Source organism: Lissotriton vulgaris, unplaced genomic scaffold (assembly GCF_964263255.1).
Source record: "Lissotriton vulgaris unplaced genomic scaffold, aLisVul1.2 SCAFFOLD_6126, whole genome shotgun sequence".
Taxonomy (NCBI): domain Eukaryota; kingdom Metazoa; phylum Chordata; class Amphibia; order Caudata; family Salamandridae; genus Lissotriton; species Lissotriton vulgaris.
The window spans coordinates 74073-96818 of record NW_028249628.1 but is presented as its reverse complement, the minus strand read 5'-3'; the positions used below and the strand labels follow the sequence as shown (position 1 = coordinate 96818).

Sequence of the window (22746 nt, the reverse complement as noted above, 5' to 3'; positions counted from 1 at the left end):
GTGATCGAATCAAGAGAGGGGTGGTTATACAACTGATTAAACGACATATGCCAGATATTGTACTCCTTCAGGAGACGCACTTGGTGGGCAACGCCTGTAAAGCCCTGAATCGCAAGGGATATAAAATGGTGGCGCATTCGGGGTTCTCTTCCGGCTCCAGGGGGGCGGGAATTCTTGTGCGCACATCCCTTCCCTTAGAGATAGAGACCACTTTGATTGACGATAGGGGGAGGTACGCCGCCGTGGCTGGGAGATGGAAAGGGCGTTCCCTTACGTTGTTGTCTGTGTACGTCCCCCCAGGGCTTCAGTCTAGTACTTTCCAGGACCTTGGTGGTGCCATCTTGTCTATGCCGGCTGGTCGTTTGATTGTGGGGGGTGACTTTAATTCAGTTTGCTCTGGTCTCCTTGATCGTCAACCGCCCCGCGACCTACGTGGGCCACAGATGTGGCTGCCGTCCTTCCTGGAATCTACTGGGCTGGTGGACGGGTGGCGGCTCTTGCACCCCACGCTCCGTCAGTTTTCTTTCCTGTCGGGTGCGCATGGGAGTCTCTCGCGTATCGACTATGTCCTTACGCTGGCTTCGGACGCACTTGCCGTTTCCGAGGCCCGCTTTCTTGCGCGGGGCGTTTCTGACCACTCCCCGCTATGGGTCTCCTTTGACTTTGGAGTGACTCTGTCGGCACGCCCGGCAGCGGTCAATCCATGGTATTTCCGTGATTTCAAGACCCGCTCCCTCCTGGCCAAATCTATTGATCTTTACTTCTCCGAGAATGTGGGCTCGGTGGAGTCGGCCGTTACACTATGGGAGGCTTTTAAGACGGTGCTCCGGGGCGAGGCCCAGGCAATTATCGCTGATACCCGTCGTACCAGAGACTCAGACATGCTGACTATTGAGCAGGAAGTGTTACGCCTCGAGGCCCAATTGGGATCCGATCCGGACCCCCTGGTCCTTCACAATCTCTCGCTGAAACAAGTGGAGTACCACGCCCTGGCCACTAATGCTGCTCTTGTCCTGGCCAAGGAACAGCAAGGTCGCATCTACGATGTGGGCGATAAGGCCGGGAAGTTGTTGGCTTGGCTTGACAGAAGGGAGATGGCCAGCCGTGTGGTGCCAGAGCTTCTTGGTGACGACGGCGCGATCCTTACGGATCCCAGCGCCATTGTTGATTCTTTCGCAGACTACTTTCGGGGGGTCTATGAGTCTGCCTCGGACTTCTCGGAGGCGGACTCGACGGCCTTCCTTTCTGATATCGACCTGCCCAGCCTTTCCGAGGAGGAAAGAGAGGACCTGGATAGGGACATCACCGCGGACGAGGTCGATCTTGCGATCCGTTCACTTAATACCGGTAAGGCCTCCGAGCCTAACGGTATACCGGTGGAATTATATAAAATCCGTTCGGATGCAGTCTCCCCGCATCTCCGTAAGATGTTCCTGGAATCCTTTGAGAGAGGCTCTCTCCCCCTAGACCAACGATTGGCCACCATCGTGGTCATCCACAAGGAGGGCAAACCACGAGATATCTGTCGTTCTTACCGTCCTATTTCCCTCCTCAACGTGGAGCCCAAGGTCCTTGCCAAACTCTTGGCTAATCGTTTGATTGGAGTCATTGGCGATCTTGTACACCCCGATCAGTCTGGATTCATTCCCCACCGTAACACTGCCCTTAACTTGCGCCGCCTTCATGGGGTCATGGCCCGGGCCCACACTCTTGCAGAACCGGCTGTGTTGGCATCCTTGGATGCCACTATGGCCTTCGACTCGCTCGAATGGCCTTACCTGTGGGCAGTTCTGGCCAAACTCGGGTTTGGACCTGTCTTTGTGAGCTGGGTGAAGCTCCTGTATGCGGACCCGATGGCCAATGTCACAGTCAATGGCCGCCTTTCGGCGCCATTTCCCCTACGTCGCGGTACCAGGCAGGGTTGCCCCCTGTCCCCCCTATTGTTTGCCTTGGCCCTCGAACCCCTTGCAGCGTTGTTGCGTTCACATCCTGACTTGAGGGGTATCACATGGGCCCCTGGCTTTGAAGACAGGGTCTCCTTGTACGCTGACGACATACTGCTGTACTTGACTTCACCTGGCAGATCCCTTGTTGTGGCCTGTGACGTCATCAAACTCTTTGGGCGGTACTCTGGCCTGGTTATTAACTGGGCCAAGTCCTCTCTATATGTCCTCAAGGGGGATACTCCGCGCCTCCCTAGAGGCTGCGGTATTCAGATTGCTTCGCGCGGTTTCAAATACCTGGGCATTTACATCTCTGGTAACGCCAAGCTCCGGTATGATAACAACCTGCTCCCCCCTCTTCAGAGGCTGCGACGTGACGTCGACAGCTGGCGCCACTTGCCACTCTCCCTCCTCGGCCGTGCCGCTCTTTTCAAGATGATGGCCCTGCCCAGATTCCTGTACGCACTTCAAAACGCACAAGACCCTGTCCCAGCCCGCTATTTTCGTGAGCTCGAAGGTCTTCTCCGCAACCTCCTCTGGGAGGGCCGCCCCCGCGTCGCCCTCCACAAACTCACGCTCCCCTGGTACGATGGGGGCATCGCCCTCCCAGACATGCGCCGTTACTACTGGTCTTCGCAGCTAGCTGCCCTAAACCACGGGTTTTACGGCCCAGTGGTGAGCCCCGGATACGCCATGGATAGGTGGCTGATGGGCGACGGTAATTACTACCGGGCCCTATATTCCAAGTCCTTCGACCGTAAGTTAACGGGCCCCACCCGAACGGCAGTCCGCACCTGGAAAGCGGTTACCAAGGCACAAGGATGGCAGGGCAGACTTACAAGGTTTACTCCCTTCTTTGACTCCGACATCCTGGGTAGACTATGGCACACCAAGGGTTTTGATAGGTGGGACCTCATCGGCATTAGCAGGGTTGACGACATGCTCTCCAGGGGTTTGATTAAGACCTTCCCCCAGCTACAAGCTGAGTATCAACTGGGCGCGACGGAGTTCTTCCGCTATGCGCAGCTGCGACATGCGCTGCTTTCGGCCTCTCCGCCGGAAGGCGTCATTCCCGAAAGTTCCCCGCTGGAAGATAGGATCCTGGATGGGCATATGCCAGACAGTGCAATTTCACTCTCGTACAAGAAGTTGATCAACACACGCACGGACCTCCTCCTTGGCTTGAGAGACCAGTGGATGTCAGATGGCCTTGAATAGGGCGACGAGGATTGGCAGAGTGCGGTTTCCTCTCCTAAGGAGGTTGCCATTTCTTCCCGTCTTCGCCTCGTACAATTTAAGGTCTTGCACCGGGTGTACGTGACAGGGCCCCGATTGATGCGTATGGGTTTCTCACCTGACGGTCTCTGCCGCAGGGGCTGTGGGACTCCTGCCACTTTCCTACATATCCTCTGGGACTGCCCGGTGATCGCCTCCTACTGGAGAAGGGTCCACCGAGTGATGGGGGAGGTTACTGGTGTGGCTTCCCAGGCGGAGGCCCGTCGATGCCTCTTGAATGTATGGGAGCCGTCCGACCACAACGTTGCACAGACTAGGTGGGTCACCCTTGGGAACATGGTGGCGAAGAGGGACATAGCCCAGAGATGGGGTGCGGCCGAGGCCCCCCTATTGGTACAGTGGAAGGCCAACATGGACTGGTGTATGTTTAGGGAAAAGACAGTCTATGTGGCCAGAGGGAAACCTCGGACTTGGACGAAAATTTGGGGAGCATGGAACGAATATAGGGGGGATGTGTGTTTACCGCCTGAACCAATTGACCAACATGATACCGTTTCTCCCTAACCTGTGACGCCAACTGAGCTCTGATGTAATTCATTCTCCTGATACCTTCCCCCTCCCTCCTCCTTCCCATTCTGCAATCTGCCTTTCTTTAGTGTTTTCCTGCCTTATTCCCTACCCATCCCTGACACCCAGCGTCACATTTTCTACACTGCCACTTTCGCGCCCGCGGGCGCCAGTTGTTGTTTTTCTATCATAAAATTTAACCTTTGATGATTATGTTTCAACTGTTTGACACTACTTGTCTCCTTTATTCCTGCTGCCTCGCCTCCGGGATGTCAGGCTGAATAGCTGTGTGTTCTGGTCTCAATAAAGGTTTTCAAAAATATTTAAAAAAAAAGAAAATGTCACACTAGCAGAACAAGGAATATTGGAGGTAGAAGATAGCTCACACAACTTGCTAAAAGAGGTTACCTCCCTAACAGCAGCTATGAAGGAGGTAGCTTGGAGGGAGGATGATGCAGAAAATCGCTCACGCAGAAGCAACCTGTGATTTATCGGTTTTCCAGAAGCTATTAAAGGATCAGATGCATCCACCTTCCTGTGCAAATGGCTTACAGAATCCCTCCCAAATGCACAGTTCTCCCACTGTTTTGTGATCGCCCATATGATACCAGGTCAAAAACCTCCAACAGGGACTCCACCCAGACCTTTAACTGCATGTTTTTTTGAATTACCACGACCAAGAGCTCATACTCCAATAAATGAGACAGATGGGGGATATCCGTATCACCAATACAAAAATAATGGTTTTACTGGACTGTTCGAGAGAGGTGCAAAAACAACAGAAAACAGTTGACTCGATAAGAGAAAAAATGCAAAGTTTCCAGATACAGTATGTGCTGAACTTTGAGGCCAATTTAAAAGCAATATTCCAGGCCAAAATGTTATTTTTCAAATACCAGAAGAGGCATGGCAATGGATAGAGGAATGCCCTCCAAAAGGAATACAAAGAGACCAGACAGCACTCGCAAAGGGGGCCCCTACCTGGGAAAGTAGGCCTAGATCGCAAAGACTAAAACTGAAAAAAGACTTAGGACATTTGGGTGATCTCAATACTGCAACTCCATACAGCAAAAGGAAGACGACGGAAGCGGTACACCATGCCTCAGACGCCGACGAAACCCAATCGCAACACAGAGCAGGAGACAAGACTCTACACAGCGACACACTCTGGACCAGACAGAGAGAGAAATATCAACAGACAGTGATCACCCACTACTGCAAAACATCAACCTCCTGGAAGAACCGATCCCAGGCACAATAGCACGTGAACCACTTTAAGAGACACAACAAGGCGGAAGCAGCGAAGGATGAATTACAGTGGATCAATCGAGGGCCGAAGGGATAGTAAACTGGCGTTCAGGTGCCTCCCCCCCTCGTGTGTGTTTTCTCTTTCAGTTAATATCTTTTTTTTGTCCTTTTCTATTTACCTTTCCTTCCTTTTTCCCCATTCCTCTCTATCCACAGAGGCTCTCCTGACACAGGAAAAGAGATTTGAAACAGACTTAAAAGCTGCTCCTCAGTTAATCTGACAAATACTGGTTAACCGGCAGCCAGGAGGTTAGGGTTTTTTTTGAGGTTCTAAAGGAGGGTGGGCAACAGACCTCTCCAACCTTCCACGTTACAGTTAGTCATGTTGACCCAAGGGGGAAGGAAGTTGGGCAGCGGGAGAGTGAGGGGGGCTGGGTGGGCCGGGTGTTGAGGCATAAGGAAACCGATTGTTAGAATAGAGTTAAAACCCGGCAGCATTTTCAACAACAAAAAGGCACTAAAGGAAAGCAGGATACATAAGAAACACAGCAAACACAAGGAGCTGTTGGACGGAGTGCTGAAACTTTTCAGACACTCACCCCCAGTCACAGATCTGGGTTGAATCCATGATCATTCTTTAGCTCACTTCACCACCTCAGTTCAGACCCAGCTATAAGCAAATCAGTCATGACCCTGTGCCTCATGGGAATAGTCCAGCCTGAACTGCGAAGCCAGGTCTTCCCTGAACTGGAAACAAGCATTCTGGGACCGGTTTCTGGGTCACACCCTTAATCAGCCAGGCTAGCTTGAATTCAGTGGGCAAGTGAGCAAGGGAGCCACGTCTGGGCATTCCCTGCCAACTTTGGGCGAACAAAGCAAACACAAGGAGAGGATGGACGGAGCGCTGAAACTTTTCAGACACTCACCTCTAGTCACAGATCTGGATTGAATCCATCATCATTCTTTAGCTCACTTTGCCACCTCAGTTCAGACCCAGCTATATGCAAATCAGTCATGACCCTGTGCCTCATGGGAACAAGTAGTCACGCTAACCTGGCTGATGAGGGTTGAAAGCCCGAAACCGGTCCTTTGATGCTTTTTTCCAGTCCAGAGCGGACATTGCCTGCAGTTCGGGCTGGACTGTTCACATTGGGAGCAGGGTCAAGACTGTTTTGCATATGGCTGGGTCCACACTTGAGTGGCATGGTGTGCAAAAAAACAATGGATATAGGTCCAGATCTCTGTACTGGGGTGAATGTGTGACATTGTTCTACATTCTGTGCATCATTTGTTCTTTTTGCATTTGTCACCCGAGTGGGACGGGTATGCCCAGACGTGGGTCCCGTGCTCTCCATGCCACCGGAGTCAAGCTATCCTGGCTGATTGAGGACTGAAAGCCCAAAACCGGTCCTAGGATGCTTATTTCCAGTCCAGGGAGCAACTGGCCTGGCAGTTCGGGCTGGACTGTTCCAATTGGTCACAGGGTCAAAACTGATTTGCTTATGGCTGGGTCCTACACTGGAAAGGCATGGTGAGCACAAAAACAATGGATGAAATGAAATGAAATTAGATTTATAAAGCGCATGGCTGCCCTAAAGCGTCCCAGCGCTAACTTAACTAAAAAACAGAAGACCCTGAGAGAAAGGAAAGGGAAACAAGAGGTTATTCAGCCTTGGGAAAAAGGAAGGTTTTAAGGGATTTTCTGAATTTAAGATAGAAGGGTTCCATCCGGATTTCCCTGGGGAGAGCGTTCCAGTGTCTTTCCGCGTTCAAGGAGAACCGGCGACCTCCGGTACGGGCTTTTCTCACTCTAGGAATGGAGACCAGGTTTTCCCCGTCAGACCGAAGGGTCCGCGATGATTTGTAGGGACAGATCAGCTTTCTTAAGGCAGCAGGGCCTTTACCTTGCAGTGTTTTGTGAGTGATGCACAATGATTTGAAAGCGATTCGTTCCTGGATGGGGAGCCAGTGCAGGGTTCTTAGTAATGGTTTGGCTGAGGCTCTTCTAGGTGCCCCCATGAGCAGTCTGGCTGCGGCGTTCTGTACCCGCTGCAGGGTGTTAATTGTGGCTTTAGGTGCAGCCAAAAGGAGAGCATTGCCATAATCCAGTCTAGATAGTATTAGACCTTGGATTAGAAGCTTCCTTGATTGGAAAGGCAGGAGGGGGAGCACTTTCCGTACTGTGCGCAACAGACCAAAGCAGCTGCCTGCGACTTTCTGTGCATGGGTCCTGAATGTTAATTGGGGTTCAAACCAGACCCCGAGGCTTTTGATTTTCTCCCTTGCTGGGGGCAGATCACCCATACAGGGCGGCCAATACTCAGAAGGCAGAGATGTAAAATGATGACCTAGGAGCATGATCTCCGTTTTGGCTCCGTTCATTTTAAGCTTTGAGTCGGTCATCCAGGAGAAGATTGCAGTAAGGCATTTCGAGAGGTTGTCTGAACATCCGCCTTGTTGAGTCAGAGAGACGACAAGTTGCGTGTCGTCGGCGTAGCTGATGGATTTAATCCTGAAAGGGGCTACTATATCTTCCAGCGGGGCCATGTAAACATTGAACAATGTGGGGCTCAGGGAAGATCCCTGAGGAACCCCACATTGAAGAGGAGTAGGCTTTGACATAGTACAATTTTCCCAGATCCTAAAGGATCGATTATCCAGGAAAGATTCCAGCCACCTAAGGGCAGACCCTACAATGCCTAGTTTAGTGAGACGGTGGACAAGGGTTGCGTGGTCAACGGTGTCAAATGCAGCGCTCAGATCCAGGAGGATCAGAGCCGCTGATCACCCTGAATCTAAGATGCATCTAGCCTCTTCCGCACCACTATAAGGGCTGTGTCCGTGCCCTGTCCAGGGCGAAATCCCGTTTGGGATTTGCTCAGTAGGTCATTACTCTCCAGGAATCCAGAGAGCTGCCGATTCACCAGCTTTTCGGCGATTTTGCCCAATCCAGGTAGCAACGAGATAGGGCAAAAATTTGCCAGATCGGCAGGGTCTAGTCCTGGTTTTTTAAGGAGGGTTTTAATTTTTGCCTGTTTCCAACTCGGGGGAACGATGCCTGTAATGAATGAGGTATTCAATAGATCAGTGGCGAGAGGGGCAATGGTACTCACAATTTGTTTAAGAATGTGCATAGGAGCTGGGTCAGAGGGAGAGCCGCTTTTAATGTTGGAGAGTGTCGTGCAGAAGTCTTCCCTGGTGATACACGTAAACGCCTCGAGTCGAGGGCCTGTAGTTGAGGGAAGGGGGGCATCGGTGACCAAGGATGTGGCAGTATGAGGAAGGCTGTCTAGAATTTTCTGTATTTTTTCATCAAAGAACTTTGCTAGCAAGTCACATCTTGATACAGTATCATCTTGTGAAGTGTTCGGCGCTGGGATTTTAATCAGCTGAGTGACAATTTTGAACGTTTCCCTAGAGGAATTGGCTGCAAGTCTAATTTTCTCCTCAAAAAAGGAGGCCTTAGTCGTTTGCTGTGCGGCTTTATAGAGTCTCAAAGCCGCCTGGTAGGAGATTTTGCTGTTATAGGCCCAGTCACTCCTCCAGATATGTTCCGCCTTTTTACAGGCCTTTTTAAGGTCTCTTAATTCGGTAGTATACCAGGGGGATTTAAATGTGCTACTCTTCGTAGTCACCATTTTTGGAGGCAGAACCATGTTCAGGGAGTTATTGAGCCAGTTCTGAAAGTTCAGGTCTGCAAGCAAGACATCAGATTCTGACTCCGGGGCTGATTGCTCGAGGGCAAGTTTCAGTTTTTCCACCGAAAGTTTCGGCCAGGCTCTTTGAAGAGTACGTGGGCGGGAGGCATCGATCTCTTCCGATCGAAGTTCCCAAAAGAAGGGAACTACAAAATGGTCGGACCATGGTAGGGGCAAAGGCGATGTAGCTAGGAGCTGAGTATTATTAGAAAATGTCCTTTGCTATGGGTGGCTTCCTTGTTCAGAGGATTAAGTTCAAACGCTTTAAGATTTAGAATGAGATCAGCAGCTACTTTATCATTAAGGTCATCGAAGTGAAGGTTAAGGTCTCCGAGTACCAAGAAATTGGATGCCCGAGCGGCCGCAGCCAAGGTGACTTCTAATAAGGAGTCAACAAAGTGCTTAATGCTGCCCGGCGGGCAGTAGATCAGGATTCCAGAAAGAGAGTGGGTGGGGGTTAGCTGAATGCTAAAGCAGGCACTCTCTGAATCTGAGATGCCGCCATTCTCAAGTCTACATGTCAAAGAATCTCTATAGATTATGGCGAGCCCTCCTCCTATCCCTTCGCCTCTGTTCTGATTTTGAACAAGAAAGCCACTAGGAAGGGCAGAGATGATAGGCCTAGATCTCTGTACTAGGGTGAATGTATGACATTGTTCTGCATTCTGTCCATCAGTTCTTCTTTTTACATAAGAAACACACCAACATATGTTGCACGATGTCCAAGTGAGCAACCAAGTGATACACCACAATGATAGCTACTCTGTCATGTCCTGGCACATGAATGGGCTGGGAAAGAAAGTAAAGGGAGGTCTTGTAAAAGTATACATTAGAAGATTGAAGCCTGAGGTGATATTCCTTCAAGAAACCCATCTGAAGGGAACACAATGTAGATTTCTAGGAAGGGGGGCATGTAAGACACTGGCGCAAGCAGGTTTTTCCACAGGCGCGAGGGGAGTCACAATCCTTATCAGGAAATCCCCACCATTTATAGAAGAATGCACTGAAGAAGACCCAAACAGGATGTTAGTGACTGTAAAGGGCATCTGGGACAGGAAATACATAACATTGATTAGCGTCTACGCACCCCCACGCTTATAGGAGAACACTCTAGGAAAGATCACAGATATCCTCCTGCAGACAGGCTCAAGCACTCACCTAATAGGGGGGATTTCAATGATGTTATAGACCCCCAGATGGATCATACCACACCGACTATTGGTACCCCCAAAGACACACAACCTAAGTGATTCACTGAGACACTGGAGTTGACAGATATCTAGCGAAGACATAACCCACACACAGCATCTGGTTCACAACTTTGGATTGCTGGGTATAGACAGGATTTTCCCAGTTAATGTTATACTCTGCATGTTCCCCAGTATTGCTCGAATATGTCAAAGATGCATGGGAGGGTATGTCTGGGGCTAGTAATGTAGAGGAGGGTATTATCTAATGAGCTGACAAGCTCTAGTTGATGCACCTGCACCCAGTGAGTGGCACTGAGACCTGATACGACTTTGGGCAGCATCTCCAGCACCCCCAAAAAAGGTGTTGCTCTCTACTGAAGAAGGAAAAATTATCCTGAAACACGTGTCTAGAGATACACAGCACTGGCTGCACCACAAGGGTGAAAAACTAAAGCCTGACCCCAAAATAAGTGTTATCATGCACTGCATTTATTATGATGCATCAGGGCACACTGAGTGCTGGAGTGTGAGGCAGTGTGCGCCCACACTCCTCCTAAATAATAAACCAGATAACCTCACAAAATAAAAGCAAAATGGGAACAGGAACTGGGGCGCATGAAAGACCTCGATTGTCAGGCAGCGCTGATACATCCACATGAGGTTGCTATCAAGTCTTGTCACCGCCTTATAAAGTTCAAAACACTACACAGAATGTGTTACGATAGAGCCTGTCTATATAAAATGGGGAGAGAAAACACCCTTGATTGCTACAGATGCACACATGAGGAGGGTACCTTCATGCATCCCATATGGGAATGCCCAGTGATACAAGGCTACTGGAGGATTATCACGGCAGATCTTGGGGGAATACTGGGTGAAGCGATACCCATGCTCCCAAAATTTGTAATGCTGGGCATACCTACGAATGTAGATCTCCCCAGACCCCAGTTAATACTAGCAAACTTAGCCCTAGTAGTGGCAAAACGTGATATGGCATGTAACTGGGGGAATGCCACCCGCAATACACGAATGGAGGGGTGGAATGGACTTGTATATGACAGGGGGGAAAACGACATATAAAGCTAGTGGATGCCCAAATAAGTTTAACAAAATATGGGACCCCTGGATGCAGTACTATGGACTCCCGGGTGGGGGAACACAAGGGTCCACCCAGGTTGAAAGGCAAGGTAAAGCAGATGAGTAGCGGAGAAGAAGAGAAGGGCAGAGTAAGAGTAAGTACAAAACACCCACATCACTCAGTCGTATAAATGTAGTATATCTAACAATATCTCCAGTTGAATACACAAGGATACATTTATATATAATGTACAAATGTATATGCTGTACCTGTATTAAAAATAATACAAATATATTTGTAAAAAATTAAAACGGCGGGCTCATGAGTCTCAATTGCTGACTGAGGCCGGGTTCTGGCTATGAGACGAGGGGAGTGATAAGAAAGGGTTATACAACTGAATAAGCTAGAGTGGAACATTCTGCTCAATTGTTAGTTATTGTCAAACCGGCATCCTTGCAGAGAACCTTTTAGTTGCAATGCAAGATGTTGTCTAACCTTTTCGCTGCTGGTTATTGAAGTTTTTTTCCCCTTTATGTCCATGAATCGTACAAAACGGCAGATCTACTGGACCTCGCCACTTTCAAAACATGCTTATACTGCCGGCCTGCAAGTTCTTATCCCCTTGATCTTAAAAATGGCTTTTAGTAGCAATCGGCATTCAAGTTGCAGCTTTCCGCAGATGCACAATAAGTGGACCACGATATCTTTTGCTTTCCCATAAAGGCAGCAGATAGTAGATGTCTGTGTTTGTTTCCGGGGCGGCAGGAGCAGCAGAGTCGGAAGAATGCCTAGTCGATAGCAACGTTATTTTTCCTTTATTATCTTTGTAAATCCTGCACTTAGGTAAGTTTGGGGGTAAGAGCTTGGTGTAACTCTGGAGGACATACCATACGTGGGTCCTTTCTTTAAGCGATGCCTTATCTTCCACCTGGAAAACTCTTCACTGTCTTGTTAACCCCTTCGCTGCTGGGCCTTTTCCCCTCCTGTGCTGAGCCCTTTTTTGGCTATTTGGGTTAGTGCGCGCTTAGGCCCCTGTAACTTTTTGACCACATAAGCTATCCACGCCAAATTTGCGTCCTTTTCTTCCAACATCATGTGGATTCCAAAGGCGCCCAGGGCTTGTGGATTCCCTTGGAGGGGTCCCAGAAATTAACCAAAATATAGTGATTTTTTTGTTTTTTTCAGAAAAATGGGAAAAACGGGCTGCAAATGAAAGCCTCTGGGTTTTTCCCTGAAAATGGTATCAAAAAAGGGTTTGTGGGGCTGAAATCTCCGTTTTCTCAGCTTTCAGGGAATGACAGTCTTTTGTCAGGGAACCAACATTTTTCACACAGTTTTGGCATTTTTCTGGGACATAGCCTATTTTTGCTATTTTTACAGCTTTCCACCTCCTTCCAATTAATGGTAGAAAAGAGTTTGAAAGCAATAATGGATCCTAGAAAGCTGTACATTTTCGGAAAGTAAACAAAATTCTGAATTCAGAAAGGGGTCATTTGTCTAAATCCATGAAGGATTCTTTATCGAAAGTAACAGTTAAATCTTGGAATAATAGAAAATTTGTTGAAAAAAACAGCCTTTTGTCTCAACGTTTTCACCTATAACTTTTTCTAATCTTGACAGCTCTTGGAAAGCAATATACTGTTACATCCGTTAGACCTTCCTGGTTGTGGGGATATATAGGAGTTGTAGTTTCACCAAGAACCCAACGAACCCAGATCCAAAAACTGAGCAGCAACTTGCAATGTTTTTTTTTCTTTTACTGGGTATAGAGCACTTTGTCTTAGAAAATGTATACATGGAAAAATCTGTATGAAAGACACCTATGTATTTCTGATTTGGGTACAAAATATAGAGTTCAGAAACAGTATATAATTGCACATTTTCAAAATTGGGAATACCCATACTAGCTTGAGAATTATTGGTCATTTTTCAAAAACATTTTTTTTTTACACAATGTCTGTTATTGAAAGGGAGAAATGCTAGAAAGCTCATTAGGTAATAACAGTTGATTTACAAATCTGAATTACCCGAAGTCTCCCGATAAAAACGGTACCTCACTTGTGTGGGTCGGCCTTGTGCCTGCGATAGGAAACGGCGCAAAATGCAACGTGGTCACACCTCAATTTTGCAGTTACAAATTGACCCTTTTATGGCAAAGTGCCTACCTGTAGTTTTTGCACCCTAGCTCTGCCGGCACCTAGGGAAACCTAGCAAACCTATACATTTTTGGAAAGTAGACACCCTGGGGAATTCAGGATGGGGTGACTCGACTGCCTACCACCAGGCTTTGTTACCCAGAATCCCTTGCAAAGTTTAGAATTTGACAAAAAAACCACATCTTCCTCACATTTCTGTGGTGGAAAGTTCTGGAATCTGCGTGGATTAACAAATTTCCACCCACCCAGCGTTCCCCGAGGTCTCCCGATAAAAATGGTACCTCACTTGCGTGGGTAGGCATAGTGGCTGCGACACGAAACAGCTCAAAATGCAACGTGGTTGCACTTCAATTTCCCAGTGAAATCTTGTGCTATTTGGACAAAGAGACTACCTTTTGTTTTTGAGTCCTAGCTCTGCCAGCACATAGGGAAACCTAGCAAACCTATACATTTTTGAAAACTAGACACCCAGGGAAATTCAGGATGGGGTGACTCGTCTGCCTACCCCCAGGTTTTGTTACCCAGAATCCCTTGCAAAGCTAAAATTATGACAAAAAAAACACATTTTCCTCACATTTCTGTGGTGGAAAGTGCTGGAATCTGCGTGGATCAACAAACTTCCACCCACCCAGCGTTCCCCCAGGTCTCCCGAGAAAAATGGTACCTCACTTGCGTGGGTAGGCATAGTGGCTGCGACACGAAACAGCTCAAAATGCAACGTGGTTGCACTTCAATTTCCCAGTGAAATCTTGTGCTATTTGGACAAAGAGACTACCTTTTGTTTTTGAGTCCTAGCTCTGCCAGCACATAGGGAAACCTAGCAAACCTATACATTTTTAAAAACTAGACACCCAGGGGAATTCAGGATGGGGTGACTCGTCTGCCTACCCCCAGGTTTTGTTACCCAGAATCCCTTGCAAAGCTAAAATTATGACAAAAAAAACACATTTTCCTCACATTTCTGTGGTGGAAAGTGCTGGAATCTGCGTGGATCAACAAACTTCCACCCACCCAGCGTTCCCCCAGGTCTCCCGAGAAAAATGGTACCTCACTTGCGTGGGTAGGCATAGTGGCTGCGACACGAAACAGCTCAAAATGCAACGTGGTTGCACTTCAATTTCCCAGTGAAATCTTGTGCTATTTGGACAAAGAGACTACCTTTTGTTTTTGAGTCCTAGCTCTGCCAGCACATAGGGAAACCTTGCAAACCTATACATTTTTGAAAATTAGACACCCAGGGAAATTCAGGATGGGGTGACTCGTCTGCCTACCCCCAGGTTTTGTTACCCAGAATCCCTTGCAAAGCTAAAATTATGACAAAAAAAACACATTTTCCTCACATTTCTGTGGTGGAAAGTGCTGGAATCTGCGTGGATCAACAAACTTCCACCCACCCAGCGTTCCCCCAGGTCTCCCGAGAAAAATGGTACCTCACTTGCGTGGGTAGGCATAGTGGCTGCGACACGAAACAGCTCAAAATGCAACGTGGTTGCACTTCAATTTCCCAGTGAAATCTTGTGCTATTTGGACAAAGAGACTACCTTTTGTTTTTGAGTCCTAGCTCTGCCAGCACATAGGGAAACCTAGCAAACCTATACATTTTTTAAAACTAGACACCCAGGGGAATTCAGGATGGGGTGACTCGTCTGCCTACCCCCAGGTTTTGTTACCCAGAATCCCTTGCAAAGCTAAAATTATGACAAAAAAAACACATTTTCCTCACATTTCTGTGGTGGAAAGTGCTGGAATCTGCGTGGATCAACAAACTTCCACCCACCCAGCGTTCCCCCAGGTCTCCCGAGAAAAATGGTACCTCACTTGCGTGGGTAGGCATAGTGGCTGCGACACGAAACAGCTCAAAATGCAACGTGGTCACAACTCAATTTTTCTGTGAAATTGTGGCCTTTTTGGGCAAAGAGACTACCTTTTGTTTTTGAGTCCTAGCTCTGCCAGCACATAGGGAAACCTTGCAAACCTATACATTTTTGAAAACTAGACACCCAGGGGAATTCAGGATGGGGTGACTCGTCTGCCTACCCCCAGGTTTTGTTACCCAGAATCCCTTGCAAATCTAAAATTATGACAAAAAAAACACATTTTCCTCACATTTCTGTGGTGGAAAGTGCTGGAATCTGCGTGGATCAACAAACTTCCACGCACCCAGCGTTCCCCCAGGTCTCCCGAGAAAAATGGTACCTCACTTGCGTGGGTAGGCATAGTGGCTGCGACACGAAACAGCTCAAAATGCAACGTGGTTGCACTTCAATTTCCCAGTGAAATCTTGTGCTATTTGGACAAAGAGACTACCTTTTGTTTTTGAGTCCTAGCTCTGCCAGCACATAGGGAAACCTTGCAAACCTATACATTTTTGAACACTAGACACCCAGGGGAATTCAGGATGGGGTGACTCGTCTGCCTACCCCCAGGTTTTGTTACCCAGAATCCCTTGCAAAGCTAAAATTATGACAAAAAAAACACATTTTCCTCACATTTCTGTGGTGGAAAGTGCTGGAATCTGCGTGGATCAACAAACTTCCACCCACCCAGCGTTCCCCCAGGTCTCCCGAGAAAAATGGTACCTCACTTGCGTGGGTAGGCATAGTGGCTGCGACACGAAACAGCTCAAAATGCAACGTGGTCACAACTCAATTTTTCTGTGAAATTGTGGCCTTTTTGGGCAAAGAGACTACCTTTTGTTTTTGAGTCCTAGCTCTGCCAGCACATAGGGAAACCTTGCAAACCTATACATTTTTGAAAACTAGACACCCAGGGAAATTCAGGATGGGGTGACTCGTCTGCCTACCCCCAGGTTTTGTTACCCAGAATCCCTTGCAAAGCTAAAATTATGACAAAAAAAACACATTTTCCTCACATTTCTGTGGTGGAAAGTGCTGGAATCTGCGTGGATCAACAAACTTCCACCCACCCAGCGTTCCCCTAGGTCTCCCGAGAAAAATGGTACCTCACTTGCGTGGGTAGGCATAGTGGCTGCGACACGAAACAGCTCAAAATGCAACGTGGTCACAACTCAATTTTTCTGTGAAATTGTGGCCTTTTTGGGCAAAGAGACTACCTTTGGTTTCTGAGTCCTAGCTCTGCCAGCACATAGGGAAACCTTGCAAACCTATACATTTTTGAAAACTAGACACCCAGGGGAATTCAGGATGGGGTGACTCGTCTGCCTACCCCCAGGTTTTGTTACCCAGAATCCCTTGCAAAGCTAAAATTATGACAAAAAAAACACATTTTCCTCACATTTCTGTGGTGGAAAGTGCTGGAATCTGCGTGGATCAACAAACTTCCACCCACCCAGCGTTCCCCCAGGTCTCCCGAGAAAAATGGTACCTCACTTGCGTGGGTAGGCATAGTGGCTGCGACACGAAACAGCTCAAAATGCAACGTGGTTGCACTTCAATTTCCCAGTGAAATCTTGTGCTATTTGGACAAAGAGACTACCTTTTGTTTTTGAGTCCTAGCTCTGCCAGCACATAGGGAAACCTAGCAAACCTATACATTTTTTAAAACTAGACACCCAGGGGAATTCAGGATGGGGTGACTCGTCTGCCTACCCCCAGGTTTTGTTACCCAGAATCCCTTGCAAAGCTAAAATTATGACAAAAAAAACACATTTTCCTCACATTTCTGTGGTGGAAAGTGCTGGAATCTGCGTGGATCAACAAACTTCCACCCACCCAGCGTTCCCCCAGGTCTCCCGAGAAAAATGGTACCTCACTTGCGTGGGTAGGCATAGTGGCTGCGACACGAAACAGCTCAAAATGCAACGTGGTCACAACTCAATTTTTCTGTGAAATTGTGGCCTTTTTGGGCAAAGAGACTACCTTTGGTTTCTGAGTCCTAGCTCTGCCAGCACATAGGGAAACCTTGCAAACCTATACATTTTTGAAAACTAGACACCCAGGGGAATTCAGGATGGGGTGACTCGTCTGCCTACCCCCAGGTTTTGTTACCCAGAATCCCTTGCAAAGCTAAAATTATGACAAAAAAAACACATTTTCCTCACATTTCTGTGGTGGAAAGTGCTGGAATCTGCGTGGATCAACAAACTTCCACCCACCCAGCGTTCCCCCAGGTCTCCCGAGAAAAATGGTACCTCACTTGCGTGGGTAGGCATAGTGGCTGCGACACGAAACAGCTCAAAATGCAACGTGGTTGCACTTCAATTTCCCAGTGAAATCTTGTGCTATTTGGACAAAGAGACTACCTTTTGTTTTTGAGTCCTAGCTCTGCCAGCACATAGGGAAACCTAGCAAACCTATACATTTTTGAAAACTAGACACCCAGGGGAATTCAGGATGGGGTGACTCGTCTGCCTACCCCCAGGTTTTGTTACCCAGAATCCCTTGCAAAGCTAAAATTATGACAAAAAAAACACATTTTCCTCACATTTCTGTGGTGGAAAGTGCTGGAATCTGCGTGGATCAACAAACTTCCACCCACCCAGCGTTTCCCCAGGTCTCCCGAGAAAAATGGTACCTCACTTGCGTGGGTAGGCATAGTGGCTGGGACACGAAACAGCTCAAAATGCAACGTGGTTGCACTTCAATTTCCCAGTGAAATCTTGTGCTATTTGGACAAAGAGACTACCTTTTGTTTTTGAGTCCTAGCTCTGCCAGCACATAGGGAAACCTAGCAAACCTATACATTTTTAAAAACTAGACACCCAGGGGAATTCAGGATGGGGTGACTCGTCTGCCTACCCCCAGGTTTTGTTACCCAGAATCCCTTGCAAAGCTAACATTATGACAAAAAAAACACATTTTCCTCACATTTCTGTGGTGGAAAGTGCTGGAATCTGCGTGGATCAACAAACTTCCACCCACCCAGCGTTCCCCCAGGGCTCCCGAGAAAAATGGTACCTCACTTGCGTGGGTAGGCATAGTGGCTGCGACACGAAACAGCTCAAAATGCAACGTGGTTGCACTTCAATTTCCCAGTGAAATCTTGTGCTATTTGGACAAAGAGACTACCTTTTGTTTTTGAGTCCTAGCTCTGCCAGCACATAGGGAAACCTAGCAAACCTATACATTTTTGAAAACTAGACACCCAGGGGAATTCAGGATGGGGTGACTCGTCTGCCTACCCCCAGGTTTTGTTACCCAGAATCCCTTGCAAAGCTAAAATTATGACAAAAAAAACACATTTTCCTCACATTTCTGTGGTGGAAAGTGCTGGAATCTGCGTGGATCAACAAACTTCCACCCACCCAGCTTTCCCCCAGGTCTCCCGAGAAAAATGGTACCTCACTTGCGTGGGTAGGCATAGTGGCTGCGACACGAAACAGCTCAAAATGCAACGTGGTCACAACTCAATTTTTCTGTGAAATTGTGGCCTTTTTGGGCAAAGAGACTACCTTTTGTTTTTGAGTCCTAGCTCTGCCAGCACATAGGGAAACGTTGCAAACCTATACATTTTTGAAAACTAGACACCCAGGGAAATTCAGGATGGGGTGACTCGTCTGCCTACCCCCAGGTTTTGTTACCCAGAATCCCTTGCAAAGCTAAAATTATGACAAAAAAAACAAATTTTCCTCACATTTCTGTGGTGGAAAGTGCTGGAATCTGCGTGGATCAACAAACTTCCACCCACCCAGCGTTCCCCCAGGTCTCCCGAGAAAAATGGTACCTCACTTGCGTGGGTAGGCATAGTGGCTGCGACACGAAACAGCTCAAAATGCAACGTGGTTGCACTTCAATTTCCCAGTGAAATCTTGTGCTATTTGGACAAAGAGACTACCTTTTGTTTTTGAGTCCTAGCTCTGCCAGCACATAGGGAAACCTAGCAAACCTATACATTTTTGAAAACTAGACACCCAGGGGAATTCAGGATGGGGTGACTCGTCTGCCTACCCCCAGGTTTTGTTACCCAGAATCCCTTGCAAAGCTAAAATTATGACCAAAAAAACACATTTTCCTCACATTTCTGTGGTGGAAAGTGCTGGAATCTGCGTGGATCAACAAACTTCCACCCACCCAGCGTTCCCCCAGGTCTCCCGAGAAAAATGGTACCTCACTTGCGTGGGTAGGCATAGTGGCTGCGACACGAAACAGCTCAAAATGCAACGTGGTTTCACTTCAATTTCCCAGTGAAATCTTGTGCTATTTGGACAAAGAGACTACCTTTTGTTTTTGAGTCCTAGCTCTGCCAGCACATAGGGAAACCTAGCAAACCTATACATTTTTGAAAACTAGACACCCAGGGGAATTCAGGATGGGGTGACTCGTCTGCCTACCCCCAGGTTTTGTTACCCAGAATCCCTTGCAAATCTAAAATTATGACAAAAAAAACACATTTTCCTCACATTTCTGTGGTGGAAAGTGCTGGAATCTGCGTGGATCAACAAACTTCCACCCACCCAGCGTTCCCCCAGGTCTCCCGAGAAAAATGGTACCTCACTTCCGTGGGTAGGCATAGTGGCTGCGACACGAAACAGCTCAAAATGCAACGTGGTCACAACTCAATTTTTCTGTGAAATTGTGGCCTTTTTGGGCAAAGAGACTACCTTTTGTTTCTGAGTCCTAGCTCTGCCAGCACATAGGGAAACCTTGCAAACCTATACATTTTTGAAAACTAGACACCCAGGGGAATTCAGGATGGGGTGACTCGTCTGCCTACCCCCAGGTTTTGTTACCCAGAATCCCTTGCAAAGCTAAAATTATGACAAAAAAAACACATTTTCCTCACATTTCTGTGGTGGAAAGTGCTGGAATCTGCGTGGATCAACAAACTTCCACCCACCCAGCGTTCCCCCAGGTCTCCCGAGAAAAATGGTACCTCACTTGCGTGGGTAGGCATAGTGGCTGCGACACGAAACAGCTCAAAATGCAACGTGGTTGCACTTCAATTTCCCAGTGAAATCTTGTGCTATTTGGACAAAGAGACTACCTTTTGTTTTTGAGTCCTAGCTCTGCCAGCACATAGGGAAACCTAGCAAACCTATACATTTTTGAAAACTAGACACCCAGGGAAATTCAGGATGGGGTGACTCGTCTGCCTACCCCCAGGTTTTGTTACCCAGAATCCCTTGCAAAGCTAAAATTATGACAAAAAAAACACATTTTCCTCACATTTCTGTGGTGGAAAGTGCTGGAATCTGCGTGGATCAACAAACTTCCACCCACCCAGCGTTCCCCCAGGTCTCCCGAGAAAAATGGTACCTCACTTGCGTGGGTAGGCATAGTGGCTGCGACACGAAACAGCTCAAAATGCAACGTGGTCACAACTCAATTTTTCTGTGAAATTGTGGCCTTTTTGGGCAAAGAGACTACCTTTTGTTTTTGAGTCCTAGCTCTGCCAGCACATAGGGAAACCTTGCAAACCTATACATTTTTGAAAACTAGACACCCAGGGAAATTCAGGATGGGGTGACTCGTCTGCCTACCCCCAGGTTTTGTTACCCAGAATCCCTTGCAAAGCTAAAATTATGACAAAAAAAACACATTTTCCTCACATTTCTGTGGTGGAAAGTGCTGGAATCTGCGTGGATCAACAAACTTCCACCCACCCAGCGTTCCCCTAGGTCTCCCGAGAAAAATGGTACCTCACTTGCGTGGGTAGGCATAGTGGCTGCGACACGAAACAGCTCAAAATGCAACGTGGTCACAACTCAATTTTTCTGTGAAATTGTGGCCTTTTTGGGCAAAGAGACTACCTTTTGTTTCTGAGTCCTAGCTCTGCCAGCACATAGGGAAACCTTGCAAACCTATACATTTTTGAAAACTAGACACCCAGGGGAATTCAGGATGGGGTGACTCGTCTGCCTACCCCCAGGTTTTGTTACCCAGAATCCCTTGCAAAGCTAAAATTATGACAAAAAAAACACATTTTCCTCACATTTCTGTGGTGGAAAGTGCTGGAATCTGCGTGGATCAACAAACTTCCACCCACCCAGCGTTCCCCCAGGTCTCCCGAGAAAAATGGTACCTCACTTGCGTGGGTAGGCATAGTGGCTGCGACACGAAACAGCTCAAAATGCAACGTGGTTGCACTTCAATTTCCCAGTGAAATCTTGTGCTATTTGGACAAAGAGACTACCTTTTGTTTTTGAGTCCTAGCTCTGCCAGCACATAGGGAAACCTAGCAAACCTATACATTTTTGAAAACTAGACACCCAGGGAAATTCAGGATGGGGTGACTCGTCTGCCTACCCCCAGGTTTTGTTACCCAGAATCCCTTGCAAAGCTAAAATTATGACAAAAAAAACACATTTTCCTCACATTTCTGTGGTGGAAAGTGCTGGAATCTGCGTGGATCAACAAACTTCCACCCACCCAGCGTTCCCCCAGGTCTCCCGAGAAAAATGGTACCTCACTTGCGTGGGTAGGCATAGTGGCTGCGACACGAAACAGCTCAAAATGCAACGTGGTTGCACTTCAATTTCCCAGTGAAATCTTGTGCTATTTGGACAAAGAGACTACCTTTTGTTTTTGAGTCCTAGCTCTGCCAGCACATAGGGAAACCTAGCAAACCTATACATTTTTGAAAACTAGACACCCAGGGGAATTCAGGATGGGGTGACTCGTCTGCCTACCCCCAGGTTTTGTTACCCAGAATCCCTTGCAAAACTAAAATTATGACAAAAAAAACACATTTTCCTCACATTTCTGTGGTGGAAAGTGCTGGAATCTGCGTGGATCAACAAACTTCCACCCACCCAGCGTTCCCCCAGGTCTCCCGAGAAAAATGGTACCTCACTTGCGTGGGTAGGCATAGTGGCTGCGACACGAAACAGCTCAAAATGCAACGTGGTTGCACTTCAATTTCCCAGTGAAATCTTGTGCTATTTGGACAAAGAGACTACCTTTTGTTTTTGAGTCCTAGCTCTGCCAGCACATAGGGAAACCTAGCAAACCTATACATTTTTGAAAACTAGACACCCAGGGGAATTCAGGATGGGGTGACTCGTCTGCCTACCCCCAGGTTTTGTTACCCAGAATCCCTTGCAAAGCTAAAATTATGACCAAAAAAACACATTTTCCTCACATTTCTGTGGTGGAAAGTGCTGGAATCTGCGTGGATCAACAAACTTCCACCAACCCAGCGTTCCCCCAGGTCTCCCGAGAAAAATGGTACCTCACTTGCGTGGGTAGGCATAGTGGCTGCGACACGAAACAGCTCAAAATGCAACGTGGTTGCACTTCAATTTCCCAGTGAAATCTTGTGCTATTTGGACAAAGAGACTACCTTTTGTTTTTGAGTCCTAGCTCTGCCAGCACATAGGGAAACCTAGCAAACCTATACATTTTTGAAAACTAGACACCCAGGGGAATTCAGGATGGGGTGACTCGTCTGCCTACCCCCAGGTTTTGTTACCCAGAATCCCTTGCAAAGCTAAAATTATGACAAAAAAAACACATTTTCCTCACATTTCTGTGGTGGAAAGTGCTGGAATCTGCGTGGATCAACAAACTTCCACCCACCCAGCGTTCCCCCAGGTCTCCCGAGAAAAATGGTACCTCACTTGCGTGGGTAGGCATAGTGGCTGCGACACGAAACAGCTCAAAATGCAACGTGGTCACAACTCAATTTTTCTGTGAAATTGTGGCCTTTTTGGGCAAAGAGACTACCTTTTGTTTTTGAGTCCTAGCTCTGCCAGCACATAGGGAAACGTTG

The 22746-nt window shown here is 47.6% G+C and overlaps 1 protein-coding gene across 1 annotated transcript in view; it reads right to left on the bottom strand.

Annotated features, from left to right (window-relative positions):
• Positions 1-7789: 7789 nt before the first annotated feature.
• Positions 7790-22746, bottom strand: part of LOC147663518 (uncharacterized) — a 73941-nt gene continuing 58984 nt past the window's right edge. The window contains exon 3 of the mRNA XM_086950394.1: positions 7790-8838. Within this exon, the coding sequence (XP_086806520.1) occupies positions 7790-8838 (1049 nt within the window). The remainder of the gene's footprint in view (positions 8839-22746) is intronic.